Source organism: Artibeus jamaicensis, unplaced genomic scaffold (assembly GCF_021234435.1).
Source record: "Artibeus jamaicensis isolate MK-2021 breed Jamaican fruit bat unplaced genomic scaffold, CSHL_Jam_final contig_354, whole genome shotgun sequence".
NCBI classification, from domain to species: domain Eukaryota; kingdom Metazoa; phylum Chordata; class Mammalia; order Chiroptera; family Phyllostomidae; genus Artibeus; species Artibeus jamaicensis.
The window spans coordinates 27,648,181-27,662,871 of record NW_026521803.1 but is presented as its reverse complement, the minus strand read 5'-3'; the positions used below and the strand labels follow the sequence as shown (position 1 = coordinate 27,662,871).

At 46.8% G+C, this 14,691-nt stretch overlaps 1 protein-coding gene across 2 annotated transcripts in view; it reads left to right on the top strand.

Annotated features, from left to right (window-relative positions):
* The window catches only part of LOXHD1 (lipoxygenase homology PLAT domains 1), a 132,999-nt gene that overhangs the window by 110,263 nt on the left and 8,045 nt on the right, over nt 1-14,691 (top strand). For both annotated transcript variants that reach the window (XM_037165012.2, XM_037165011.2), the window contains 4 exons: nt 645-762; nt 1,673-1,847; nt 3,371-3,556; nt 10,199-10,369. In XM_037165012.2, coding sequence (XP_037020907.2) covers nt 645-762; nt 1,673-1,847; nt 3,371-3,556; nt 10,199-10,369 — 650 coding nt within the window. The remainder of the gene's footprint in view (nt 1-644; nt 763-1,672; nt 1,848-3,370; nt 3,557-10,198; nt 10,370-14,691) is intronic.

Sequence of the window (14,691 nt, the reverse complement as noted above, 5' to 3'; positions counted from 1 at the left end):
TGGGAAGGTTAGTAAGGGATAAACAGCACTGAGATGATGCGGTCATTCCCCAGGAAAGTAGTCGTAGCAACAAAAGCGATGTTGCTTTCTATGTGCCTGCCACTCTAGGCCCATTGTCTTTAATTGTGCAGATTGTGTATACGTGGAGAAATGTGAATGGCACCATCTAGAGTTGTGCAGTGTGCAACCTGCCTCCCCCCATTCGTGGCAGCCTGTAAAGCTTGGCAGGCATGAAAGTCCTTTTACATTTCAAGTTCATTTCACATCCATTTGGTCCTTGTGACAAGATGGGTTGAGATTGCAGGGCTAGTGCCGTTCCCCACCCCCACCCCGCCCAACTGCAAAGGAGGAAACCAAGCCCTGGAGAGAAGCTAGGACTGCTGAGGTCGCTAGCAGAATGAGATGGAGACCCAGAACTGGCAGGTCTGGATTCAGGACTGTTTCCACCAGTCAGACTCGTTTAACTGAAGTGTTTGGGGAATACACCTAGGGTGCAAGCGATAGGCAATTGGGGAGTCCGTGAGAACTGAGAGAGGCTGAGGGGAAGACTGTTTTCTCTTTACCCCGAACCTGGTCTGTGGCATGACTTGGGCCCCTCACCATGGCCAGCTCCCCTTTTCCATGCCCCTGTGCTCCACCTCCAGGTTTGAGAGGGAGCAGAATGACACCTTCCTCATGGAGATCCTGGACATCGCTCCATTCACCAAGATGCGGATCCGAATTGACGGCCAGGGCAGCCGGCCCGAGTGGTTCCTGGAGAGGGTAAATTGTCTGCACCCTCACCCTCCCTTCCACCCACAGCCCACACCTTTCTCCTGTTCTTTCAGGTTGTCAGTGGACCTCGATAAAGTGCAAATGTCACCTCAGAGCGTTGTTCCACAAACCCAGCCCATATAATCCAATAGGCCCCTTTGATGTGAATTAATTAGAGAACATAGTTCTATTTATTTGCTTCCAGTCAAAACCAAATTAACTGCCCACGAAAGCAGCATGCACTGTAGCAGGCAGAGACTTGGTGTGGGCTTCTTGGAGGATGTGAGCCAGGAGCAGGGGGAGAGGAGCGGCAAGAGCTGGGACAGCGAAAGGCTCTATGGTGGGAACTTGAAGTGCAGCAGCAAGGGAACTCTTGCTGTCCCTGTGATCACGCAGTTAGGTGGCTGCCTCTTTCTCCATCTTGGACCCCTACTTCCCCCGGAATCAGTCCTCTCATCCCCTGTACATCAAAGGACATCTGTCCCGAGTCCCCCTCAGGCCATGAACAGATTTTTCTTGAGCCAACAGTATGGTGCTCACGCCAAGGACAATCTGGCCAACTTCTCAGTACACTATTCCCAAGTGTTTATGCCTGACAGTGGTTTGGTTGGTCCATTTTCTGTCATTCACTCAGCACACATTTCTTGTGCACAGTCTTGGACACATGTTTGGACAAACTGCCCATTTCCAAATCCCTGCACTAGAATCATCGTGGTGCGGGTTTCCGACCCTGTGCAGGGCACGCAGGGCAGGGTCTTTGTCCTGGAGAGGGCCCTTTCCACATGCCTGGGGTCTAAGTCAGAAGAACCCATCTCGAGGGATTCTGAGCCTTTGGGGTTCAGCCAAAGGGGCTGCATTTGTGGGTGGGAGGCTGGTGGAGATGAGGGAGGGCATTCTCACACTGGGTCCTCTCACCCAGGTCCTCCTGAAAAACATGAACTCTGGAGACCTGACCATGTTCTACTATGGAGACTGGCTATCCCAGCGGCAGGGCAAGAAGACCCTGGTGTGTGAAATGTGTGCTGTCATCAATGGGGAGGAGATGATGGAGTGGACTTCCTACACCGTCTCAGTTAAGACCAGCGACATCCTGGGTGAGTCAGTGCGTCCCCCCAGGCCCTACTCCCTCCTCTCACTACTCTTGTCCCTCCTCAAGTTCTGGTTTAGGCCCCAGGCTCTGGTCAGGACATTTTTTTTAGATGGCCTTCCAAAAGTTCATCAATGCAAGTCCTTTCCACAGTGTATTATTTTCTGTCTGGACAGAAGTATTTCCTCCCAGTGACTGAGTTGCTCTGTTGCTCCTCCCTCAGAGAAGTGAGGGAGAACAGTGTCGAGCAAGATGGTCAGCAAACAGTCAGAAATGAAGCTTGACTAGCAGGTCCTCTGTCCTCCTGCTGCTCCCTAGTGCTTCTCACCCTGGTGTTGTGCGAGCATCATCTCAGATGCTGTGTGTTCCTTCCCACACCCCTGTACTTGGCAACCATCTTCTGCGAGCCCAGGGCCTTAGCATGGATATATGACCCTGGGCCCTTGTGGGTCTGACACTGTCATGGAGCAAATGACAGTGAGGTTCTGTCAGTACAGATGCTGAAAACCCAGAGGAAGGCACAAAGGATCGAGGACAAGGGTCATGGAGAGCCAAAGTCTGGTCCAGAAAGACAGAAGCCACTGAGGTAGAGGGGACCCCAGAGGAAGCCTTCCAAGCAAAAGCACTAGTGTATGCAAAGGCCATGCCGCCTACCTGCCCCCCCCCTGTACAAGTCTGCTCCCCAGGAGCTGCTGCAGGAATCTGGCACACTCTCTTACACTAATCATAAACGGCTACTTTCAGATCAACTTGTTGGCTGTAGTAGGGCCAACAGGTAAGCGTTTAACCAAAGAAGTGAAGCTCTCATGGTAGGATTTCAGGCATAACTGATGGGTCAGTATAACTGGTAAGGTTTGTTTTTGGCCCTTCCCTTCTTCCTTTTCTCCTCAATGTGGAGCCTTCAGTCTTTTTGCTTAAAGTTCCAAGCATATACATGTTTTCAAGCCCCTCGATCCCCTTGTGGTGTACCCTCAACAAATAATTGGTAAGTTTACTGATGACCTCAGGGTACACATCAAAAAAGCTTCACAGGATCACCACTTCCAGAAGCATTTTGTTTTTAACTGGGGTCAATACCTCTATTTGGCTTAAGCAAATGATATGAACTTTAGTGCAGTATGTCAACCAGAGGTAGATTTGGGGAACAAGAACCTTTTCTATTTCCTCCGAACCCACAGTGGGGAGGAGGGGACCTGTATTTCTAAACTGCAGCAAAGCCTGTCTGCATGGCATGCCTTGTAAGTATGGGTGTATGTTCCCAGAACTAGGTGAATTCTTGTACTAAACCATTCACACTTGCTAACCGGGGCTGTACTTGGCCCACCAGCATGTATGAAGCAGAGATAAATGAAGGATAAAGTAGGAGACCCAAGAGTTCCAGACCTTTCCAACTGCACCCTGGCCTCGTTGACTCTGAACTTGCCTGTCTGCACACCTGGCTCTTCCAAGGATGCCAGGATGCAGACCAGAGCCAGAAGGCTGTGTGTCAGAGGGGCCCACTCCCAGAGCTGTCATCTTGTGCATTCCCAGGTGCGGGCACTGATGCCAACGTGTTCATCATCATCTTTGGGGAGAATGGGGACAGTGGGACCCTGGCCCTGAAGCAGTCGGCCAACTGGAACAAGTTTGAGCGGAACAACACAGACACATTCAACTTCTCTGACATGCTGAGCCTGGGTCACCTCTGCAAGCTGAGGGTCTGGCATGACAGCAAAGGTACCTCCCACTTAAGGTCAGGGTGGTGGGGAGGGCAGGCCTCAGCTCTCCACCCAAACCCCTCCCTGTCTCCCTGGATGCATGTTGATCCTTCCACTGCAGGGTGGCAGGCAACTAAAAAACACTGATTACTATCATTTTGATGTTTCCATCAGTTAAAAGAGCCTATGTTTCTGGACAAACTTTCAAGATGAAGCTCAGTTCCTCCTGCTCTCTCCCAGGGGTGATGAATGGTTCTTAATTTTCTGTGACATTGGAGCATTGTCTTCCTGGTTCAGACATAAAAATTGAGAAACAGAAAACTCACTTCCCATGGATTTTCTGTAAAGGATTATGCTTGTTTACTTATAATAGCAAGTCTAAAATTAGTCAAATTTGCTTATAAATATAAATGGTGGAATAGGATATAAGCCAAGTGAGAAGTTTATTTTTAACTTTGAAATATCCAAGGAAACTCTGTCACATCCATAACTATGATGAAGTCCATGTTCTCAATATCTCTTTGGTTATTCTTCCGTTGTCTTCAACCCACACTGACCTTCTTTTTTTTCTGGCATTGGGCCTTTAAGTTCTGTTTTAATTAGTGACTAGTTGTTAAATACTAAATGTCACCTCCTTGAGACATGCTGCTTTCTGCATTCTCACTGTTCTCACTCACCCTGCCAGTCCTTTGCTGAAACCAGCCGAAACCACAACTATCTGCTCGGAGCCTTCCCCAGCATTTCTGAGTCTCCTTCACAAGTGGCCCGGAACCATCCTGACTGTTTGTCTTCACTTCTCCCAAGTCCTGAGGACCAGTATGTCTGTTGTGGTGACTGATGAAACCCAACTTGGCAGTTTGAAACGTCTCTTCTTAAAGAGCTGGACTATTTTGCTTTAGCATGAGTTGAACAGTTAAATATTTTCCATAACAGGAATAAGCTCAGATTAGGCACAGAGGAAATAGCCAGTCTTCAAGGCAATAAGTGACAATATTTGCACAGCACTCCCCAGTTTTCAGATCTTGGTGTGTCCACTCACTCAATGTTCACTACATGTCGGATGCTCAGTTAGGTATTAAAGATACAAACATTTGATCATTACAACCTCTTCGTGAATTACTACAGCAAAAGCGCTTTGTTACCTGTCTTTTCTACAACCAAAAAATATATCAAGGTCCTAAGAAGTCTGAATGTCTTACTCAGGACCACATGTCAAGAAAAGAATGCAGCCCACGCAAATCCAGGCCTTCTGACACTGTTCCAGTACACCATGCTGCACGCCAGTCCATCCTGCACCCTCACCCAGCCACTGTGCCAGTGGGTCAAAAACGATGAGGAGATGAGGGCAGATTTTTCTACCTCTGTTCACTGTGGTCTCCATATGCGGTTGTTATCAGGGTGTATTATCTAGAAAAGGGTGTAATGGATGGGGATACTTCTTACTTGTCCATTCTGGTCATTTTGAGTCTGTGAGAAAGAACATGCTTGTAGAACATTCTCAAAATATGCCTGATGAACCTCTCCTCTTTTCCAAGAAGCAAACCAAAAGGCTCCGCTGAATTCTTTCCCACTCTCTCATCATCCATTATCATTGTCTTAGAACCAGTAGCAGGTTGACTGATGGTTGAAAGTCTGATGTAATAACAAGAGCCATAATCATTAAGGCCATCTGCTTCTGCAGACGGTTCACAAGATCAGGATGAGCTGCTGCCCATGATGCTCCACAAATGATCATTCGGTCAAGACAAGCACTGCAGTGCTTAATTGGGCTGCCAGTGACTCAGGAAAAGCATTGAGCCCCACAGTGTGTGTCACAAGCCTTATGAGAAGGATGTGGCTTGTCAGATTAATGGCAGTGGGGTGGAGATGGGGTCTGCCTACCCTAATATTCAGCAGCGAGTCTCCCATTGCAGTGCCCACACCTGATGCAAACCATCATATAGGAAGTACAGTACCAGGAATTGTGTCCTTGCCATCATCAGAAAGAAGTGTATTGTATCCATGGGCTTCCAACTTTCTGCCATGCTACCAACACACATCAACAAGATATTGGTGCTCTTGAGAGCAGAGGGGCTATGCAAAAAAAAAAAAGAAGAAGAAGTCTGCCTCAGGATTTGCTGCTGTATAAAAAAAATATCCAAGACCACTGGGCCAAGATAAAGCACACCAAATCAGGATGTAGTGCCATCAGAGAGCCTAATGTCAACAGGGTTAAATGCAACAGCTTCAAGTCCAGTGAAACCAGATGGTCCAGAGTTATAATTCTCAAGGTGACAAACTCATTGCTTTAACTTTTGCAGCTGGGGTTCCTATACCCCTGCAGGCAGTTCAGTGGTAATTGGGGCTCAGAAACCAACTATATTCCTCTAAGCTGAAAAATAGGAAGACTCTAGAACTAAAATCATCATAGATTAACAGATTCTCTTATGTCCTCACTTCCTTACTGAAAGTTCTTCCTATTTCCTTACCTAACCAGAGTCCCTCCTGGAACACTCATTGTATTTGTAACTAGAGGCTTGTTCCCTGTCTCTTTTGCTTGACTGTCAGCTCCCCAAGTACCATTGTCTTCTTCATTGTTCTTTCCCTGATGCATATCAGACTGCTTATGATATAGTAGGGATTTAATATAGTTTTAATAGAATTTATTTATACCCCTGTTTTGATCCCTTAGGTCCATTCTTGTATTTTCATGACTCAGTCACAGTGAACCTACATTTCTCCAGACTCAAAGTTTTTTCTTGTGCCTTAGAACTTTCAAAAATTGAGACCTGGCCATGAATTTTAGGGTCCCGACTAGGACCTCTATCACTGGCTGCCAATCTTTGACACTGAGTGTGTGCATATCCAAACCTTCTAAGTTTTCTTCATGTATTTTTTTATGTAAAAACCTGACACTCAATTCTATCTCATCACCTACTGTCAAAATCCTGAAAGAAAAAAAAAAAGTGTTTCAGAACCATGGACAGCAACACAGTGGTTTAAGGGCCAGGCTCTTCAAAGACTGATTCCTCCCCTGGATAGCCCAAGACTATGGGATTACCTTGACCTTACAATGGCCATTTGGAAAATGCTGAGTCATTCATATTATTCTTTTCCCTTTGTAGGCAGAGAACTGGGCTTCTTCCCCTCCAACAAGACATTGCTGAGAGCAGAGCCATATCGTTGGTGGGGAAAGGAACATTTCTGTATCCTCATTAAACCCAGGTGGTTGGGATATTAGGGTCAGGAGAGGGACAGGAAGTCCAAGTTCTGTGCCTAACTTCTTCTTTATAGAAACTTTCTCCTCCAGAAATGGAAGTTTAAATGTTAATATAAGTTAAAACAGCTAAACATGTCCTTAAGTGCTCTCTATGCCACGCTTTTTCATATTTAGTTTAAAAATATTCATGCTACATTATGCTTCCTTTGCATAGCAATTTAGGAGGACAAATCTATTTTGTTTGAGAGTTTTCCAGACAAAAAAAGTTGTAGATTCTGAAAAATCACTGTGTAAGTCAGATTATAAATGTTTAACTAACTTTATAGCATAGCAATATTTTCTTTCTCTGAACCTACCTTTTAATCTTTTTTATTTGTCCAATGGTTCTTTTTTATGAAAAATTTTAAACATACACAAAAGTGAAGGGAATATTTCAATGAACTTCCCACATACTCATAACATAGATTCAACCATTATGATTTGTCATACTTGCTTTACCTTTTTCTTTTGTTTTTCTTTCTTAATTTCTTTTTTGTTTCTGAAAGATATAAAATCAAATTCTAAACCTTATGTCATTTCATCTCAAATACACTTAGTTTGTTTCTTTTTTGTAATATTTTTATTGATTATACCTTTACAGTTGTCTCAATTCCCCCCAACATTCCCCTCCACCCTATATACCCCTCCCACCCACCTTCCCCCCCTTAGTTCATGTCCATGTGTCATAAATTCTCTAGCTTCTACATTTTGCACACTACTCTTGCCATCCCCCTATTTTCTCCCCACCGTGACATGCTACTTATTCCCTGTACCTTCTCCCTCCCTCCTCCTCCCACTCCCCTGTTGCTAAACTTCCATGTGATCTCCATTTCTGTGGTTCTGCTCCTGATCTAGCTGTCTGCTTAGTTTGCTTTTGTTTTAGGTGTGGTTGTCAATAACTGTGAGTTTGCTATCCTTTCACTGCTCATCTTTTTTATCTTGTTTTTCTTAGATAAGTCCCTTTATCATTTCATATAATAAGGGCTTGGTGATGATGAACTCCTTGAACTTGACCTTATCTGGGAAGCGCTTTATCTGCCCTTCCACTCTAAATGAAAGCTTTGCTGGATGGAGCAATCTTGGATGTAGGTCCTTGCCTTTCATGACTTGGAATACTTCTTTCCAGCCCCTTCTTGCCTGTAAGGTCTCTTTTGAGAAATCAGCTGACAGTCTGATGGGAACTCCTTTGTAGGTGACTGTCCCCTTATCTCTTGCTGCTTCTAGGATTCTCTCCTTCATTTTAATCTTGGCTAATGTAATTATGATGTGCCTTGGTGTGTTCCTTCTTGGGTCCACCTTCTTTTGGACTCTCTGAGCTTCCTGGATTTCCTGGAAGTCTCTTTCCTTTGCCAGATTGGGGAAATTCTCCTTTATTATTTGTTCAGATAAGTTTTCCACTCATGGCTGTTCCTCTTCCCCTTCTGGTACCCTATAATTTGGATGTTGGAATGTTTAAAGATGTCCTGGAGGTTCCTAAGCCTCTCCTCATTTTTTTGAATGCTTGTTTCTTCATCCTTTTCTGTTTGGTCATTTTTTTTCCTCTTTCTGGCCCACTCCTTTGATTTGATTCCCAGTTTCCTTTCCATTACTATTGGTTTCCTGTGCATTTCCATTCATTTCAATTAGTTTAGCCTTCATATGTTCCTCTAATTTGTGACTAAAATCAACCAGTTCTGTGAGCATCCTGATCACCAGTGTTTTGAACTGTGCATCTGAAAGTTTAGCTATTTCTTCATCGCTTAGATTTATCGGCTCTGGGGCTCTGAGTTGTTCTTGAGCCACGTTTTGATCTGTTCGTGCCTGTTACGTACGAGGAGGTGTTCACCAGGGTGGGGCCACCAGGTTGCTGGTTTGTGATGCTGTGTGTGGGGGCAGGGTCAGAGAGGGACAATGGCGGTTCTCTCTGTGGCTGTCCACCGCTGGGGCCCGCGTGGTCCGTCGTACTGCCACTAGCTCCTTCACCAGTTTATCTGCATTCAAATGTGTGACCACGGTCTGCCCTCAGTGGGTCCGCCACCTTGTGCCCTCAGTGGGTCTGCCCGCTTCTCCACACCTGGGATCTGCCCATGGCTGCCAGTGTGCCTGGGTTGCACGCCCAGGTCAGTTCAGTGGATCTTTCCTGCCTGACCCTGGTCTGCTGCTGGCTCTGCCCCTCTTACCAGTTTGGCTGAAGGGTTCCTCATTGTCAGACTTTCGTGTAGTTCAATTTTCTGTGGTTTGGCTGCATTTTTGTTGCTAAAACTTTGTTATTTTTAAACTTGGTTGTGTGAGAAGGCACAGTGCTTCCACCTACGCCTCCATCTTGGCAGAAGTCTTATTAATGTTTTCTTTTGGATAATATAAATTCACAGAAATATAAAGCACCTTAGAAATAATCATCATCATAACCTGTCATGCCACTGGGATTTCTCCCCACATGTGGCCCTTTGGCCTTCTGAGTTCTCAAGGACATTGAGGGGTGGAGAATAACAGAACCAGTACCTAGTATAGGCAGTATGCAGCTCACAGAATGAATGCACATTGATTCATTCATGATAACTGTAACTTGAGGGGAACACTTCTGAAGGAAACACTGCCAATTACAACAGAAGCAGCTGATTACTTGCTATTAGGGCAAGATGTGTCCGGTTTAACAACATACCCTACAGAAATCACCATTTCTGTTCCTTCCTATGATTGTCAAAAAACAAGTGATCTCAAAACCATAGCATATTCAATTGGCTTTCATTAAGCAACTACTACACTCCAGTTGCTATGCTAGGCATTAGGAGAACAAAGACAAATAAGACCTGTTCCTGCCCGCAAAAGCTCATGATCTAGGGGAAGAGACACATGTAAACAGGATGGTCAGGGCATGGCCACGGCAGCTTCAGGGTGTCATCAAAGCAAGGAAGACACCTGATACAGGTTGAGTAGGCAATGGGAGAACACGGAGAAGGCTTACTAGAGGAGGTGATGCCTGAACCAATTCTATAAGAATAATGGGTGTGAGCTAGGTGGATGCTGGTGTCAAGAAGACAAATGATTCATCCTTCAGCTTTATGAACTCTAAAAGGTCTATTTCTTAGGTCAGAGACCCCATTGGGACTATGATAAAGCAATGAGCCCTACCCTGGTAAAATTTCCCCGTATAATTATAGCACAATCTCCTGGGGCCCACAGACTGCTTAAATCCCACACGCAAATCCTTTAAGGTTCATGAACTCCAAGTTAAGAGTGTTTTCAAGAGAATTGTATTCTCTGGGCTAGAGGAGCCCTCAGAAGTCATCTAACCCAAGCCCTCTTTTCATCAACAAGGAGAACAAGGCCTAGAGAAGACAGAGAACTTGTCCAGGGCCACACAGCCAGAGGGCCAGGGGCATGGGGGTTTGAGAGGAGAGGAGGAGCATGCACATCTCCAGGCCCCACCATCTTCTCCCACAGGGATATTTCCAGGCTGGCACTTGAGCTACATTGATGTGAAGGACAACTCCCGTGATGAGACCTTTCGCTTCCAATGTGACTGCTGGCTCTCCAAGACTGAGGGCGACAGACAGACACTCCGCGACTTTGCCTGCGCCAACAATGAGATCCATGATGAGCTGGAGGAGACCAGTATGTGGGGAGATTGGTGGGCTCAGCCTTGCTGTGATGTTTGGGCTGAATCTTCAGTTAAACGGGAATTAGCTTAGGAGAAAGGTGGGAGACAGTGTTGACAAGTCTAAAGAAGGGTCTGGTACAGCTGGAGGAAAATCAGATGGCTAATGAAGAGAATGGCTGTTGTGGAGATGCATAAGTAAAACCCCTAGGTGAACCTGCAACAGCCAAGCTACTGGTATCAGATCATGGCCCTGAATTTCGGAGACTACTTAGGTAGGAGGAAAACCCACTGGGGACAAGCTCTCCCTGCCCTGAGGGCTGAGCTAGGAAGTCTGAAGCTCTCTCCAGTTCATTTTTATATCATGGACTCCATCCAACTGATGCCTGTGGCCATCAGCGTTCCTGGAAACAGAATGTGCAGGGTGTTAGGAGAAGGGGGGAGCCAGCATCTCCATCAGCCACCTTCTCTGTGATCCCTTCTTCAGGGAATATTTAAAGGTAAAGAGTAATTGACCCCAAGGGTGGGTGGCCATCGGGACTAGGGAGGTGTTTCCTCAATGCAGATACCAGGGTCTGGGTCTGACAGAATAAGGAAGCCTTGTCCAAGGTGGGGCCCAGTGTAAAGAAAGGATTTCCCAACCTTGGTTATTCAGATAACACTAGCTGTAATAAGAGATAAACCCTAAATCTCAGTGGCTTAACACAACAAAATTTATTTCTTACTCATGTAATAGTCCACTGCTGATGTTTGGCAGGAAGTCTCTCTTCCATACCATAGTTCAAGGACCCAAGCTCTTTTTATCTGTGCCAGCTATTTTCAACACATGGCTCCCACATTTCTTTTAGAAGGGAAAAGAGAGGGCATACTCCTCTACCTTAACACATTGACTCACTTTCTATTGGTGAAAACGAGTCATGTGGCTCCACCTCAATGCAAGGACACCTGGGAAATGTAGTCCCTGGCTGGACAGCTCTTTCTAGCAAACACTATACTGCAGAATGGAAACGTGGATCTTTGGTGGAAAGCCACCCACCCATCTCTGCCATACCACCCAAACTACTGAAAGGTGACATTAGCTACTTTGAGAGGTACTGAGCACTGATGTCCCTGGGAGCATTCAAATGAGGGACAAGCACCCATTTTTCAACATATCTGTATGAGGTTTCCTGCCCTAATTTAGAGTGGACTCCTAGCTTCTGTAATTGCACTTACTGAGGAGTTACGGGTGCCCAGGTTTAATTTAGATGCTACGAGTGATGCACACTGCTTTGTGACCCCACGTTTATTTGTATTAACTCTTGTACATATGTTAGTCTCCCTACACAACTGTAAGCTCCTAGAAATCAGGGATGGAAGCACTCATGTGTGCAGCCCTCTGCAGTTCTGTCGGCTTTGGGACCTAACGGGTGTGCAGTTAGTGCTTAGTGAATAGAAGAAGGTGCCATCCTTTTCCTTGGAGCCTCACAATCATGTTAGAGGGAGCAACATAAGCCCCTTACCCAGTGCCAAGAGAGCAGCAAAGGCTCCTCAAGCTATCAGCATCCAGGAGAGGAGATACTTGTGAGGCTTGGAGGGTAATCACTGAGTCTCCCTCACAGATCTCCTGCCTAACAGCAGCTAAGACTGTGGGATTGGGGTTGGCAGGGAGATTGAAAAGGGTAGGCAGCACGAGTATTAGTTCTAGAAGGATGTGTATGGACTGGAGATGGGAGAGCAGGGTCCAGAGCCTGGGAGACACCTGGGTCAGTCTGTCTTTACTAGGAGCCTACAGGGGGCAGAGTGGCACCCTCTTACCCTGCCCACTAGGGCACAGACAGCCGCACCTTTGTCCTCAGATGGAAGCTTATCTTGGAGAGAGGGAAGGATACCACTGCACCCAAACAACCAACCCTCAGCTACCTTTACTTAACCATTGAATACCTACTAAGTGCCACAGCCTACTCTGAGTTCTGAGGATACACCAACAAATAAAACAGAGACCCAGCTCATGTGGCACTTATGTTCAGTGTCTGTGACCCAGAGGCACCTCTAGACACCCTCTCATACTTGAACAGAGATTCATATGCGGAAAGCCCTCCATAACCTTGTTCTCATTATGCCCCCACAGTCTTCCCACCACTCAGCCATGAGCCGGCGCATGCCTCTCTATCATGGGTAAGGAAAACAGAAAGCCAGAAAGGTGAAGGGACACACCTAAGGCCCATTTGTAGCTAGTAGGACCCAGGTGACCTGATTCCCAGCCGGGGACTCTGAACCACCACAGGCAGACTTGTTAGGATTAAGCCTGGCTGGTCCTCCAACTGACCGACTGCCCCACCTCATTTACCCCCCTGTTCCCTGCCTTCACCTGTGATTCTCATTAGCAGTTCCAGAAGCTGCTCCAGGCCCTCAGCAAACACTTGATTCATGTGTAGCTGAAGCTGAAAACCACTGGCAATCTTTAATTTTTTTAAATATTTTAATTATTTATTTTTAGAGAGGTGGGAAGGGAGAAAGAGAGAGAAGAGGAGCATTGACATGAGAGAGAAACTTTGATTGGTTGCTTCTCACACACCTCCCTGCAATCCAGGCATGCGGCCTGACAGGGAATCCAACTGATGACCTTCCAGTTTGTAGGCTGGTGCTCAGTCCACTGAACCACACCAGCCAGGGCCCACTGGCAATCCTACCCCAAGGGTTTATCATAATGAGCATGGAGGCTCCTTGAGCTCCCTGCTCCAAACCATTTCCTTACCAACTCCCAGGATTCACTCTGAATTCACAGGGGTCTGGTTTGCAGGGCACACGTAACCCTCTGCTGGGAACAAAGTTGGGAGCAGTGGGATCGCTCTCTGCCCTGGGATGGCTTCTAGTTCCTGACAGTAGCCCAGCCACCCCATGTTGCTTGCCACCCTAGGCAGGGCTCCACAGGTCCTCACCTCCTGCAGGTGTTACGTGCGCTCTGCGTATCTCTTCCCACGGTGGTCTACCCAGCTCTGTGCTCAGATTCATTCTCTGTTTCAGATAGCAGAGGTTCTCCTTGAGAAAAGTCACAAAGGCAAAGGGAGGCTGAGGAGCTGGGGGCACATCACAGGGAGCAGCAGGCATAGCCATCTCTCTTCTTAATCGTCTTCATCACATCTCTGAGATAAAGGCACAGAAATAGAGTGACTCCTTTGGACCAGAACCCCGAACCCTCACCAATGAATTTACCACTGTAAGAGCTGCATGTATAGGGACACTCTGAGCAAATATTTGTTATGTCCTTCTGTGTGCTGGCTCCGCCCCTGGCCTGGCCCCTGGGGATCAGGTCTGCAGTGGACTTCAAGCCCCAGTCATGCCCCTCAGGGTCTTCTTATGCTTCTCCCTCTGCCTGGAACATTCCTCCACTTTCTGCTGATCATAGCCATGGCTCTTCTTCAAGTCCAAGCTGAAATGGCACCCGCTTCACGACAATTCCCATGATTAGCCCCCAAATTCATTCATTCACTTAGCAACTATTTATGAGTTTTTATGTGCTGGGCACTGTTCTGGGCACGTGGGATTTATGAGCGAGCAAAATGAAACCCTTGCACTCATGGAGCATGTGTTCAATAAATAAAATAATAACTAAATTACATAGCGTGTTAGAAGGAAATAGTGATAGGGACAAGAGATCATAAGAGGTAAGGCAAGCCAGGGGTGCTGAGGGAAATCAGGTTGGAATTTTACTGGTTGTAGTTGGGGTAGACCTCAGTGGAGTGGTAACGTTTGAGTAAGAAATAGAAGCAGGTGAGGAGTGAGCTAAACTAGTGTAGGGGGTGGAGTAGGGGGAGGGGGAAGTAGTGCAGACAGAGAGCAATCACTGCAGAGCTCCAAGGCAGAAGCCTGCGGCGGTGCTCCGGGGAACAGCGGGGGAGCAGGTGGAGTGGCTGGAGGGGCAAGGCAGGGAGTTCTAGATGAGAGAGGTAACCAGGAGCCAGGTTTTCCCTCTTGGCCTGTGGTACTTTGGACCTTTGTCCAAAGTGTAATCAGTGTGTGTGTCAGGGACTAGAGATTGAGTGCCAGTGTCAACTAGAGTCTAGCCCAGTCCTGACACTTGGCACCCATTTAACAAACGTTGGACGAATGAATGCAGACGTGCTTGTGGGAAGTGGAGGGGAGGAGGCTGTGATGCTGAGCCTGACCCCCGACTGAAAACTGAGACAAGAATGGGAAGTGGGACCCCTTGATAGAGAGAGTGGAAGCTCTCCCACAGCCTTGCCTGCCTGGGGCTTTCCAGTCCCTTTCTGTAGCAGACCCCTCCTCTCCTCCCTATTCTTTGTATTGGATCTCACTCTGCATCACAGGGGCTCTCCATCCCTGAGAGCCAGGCCCC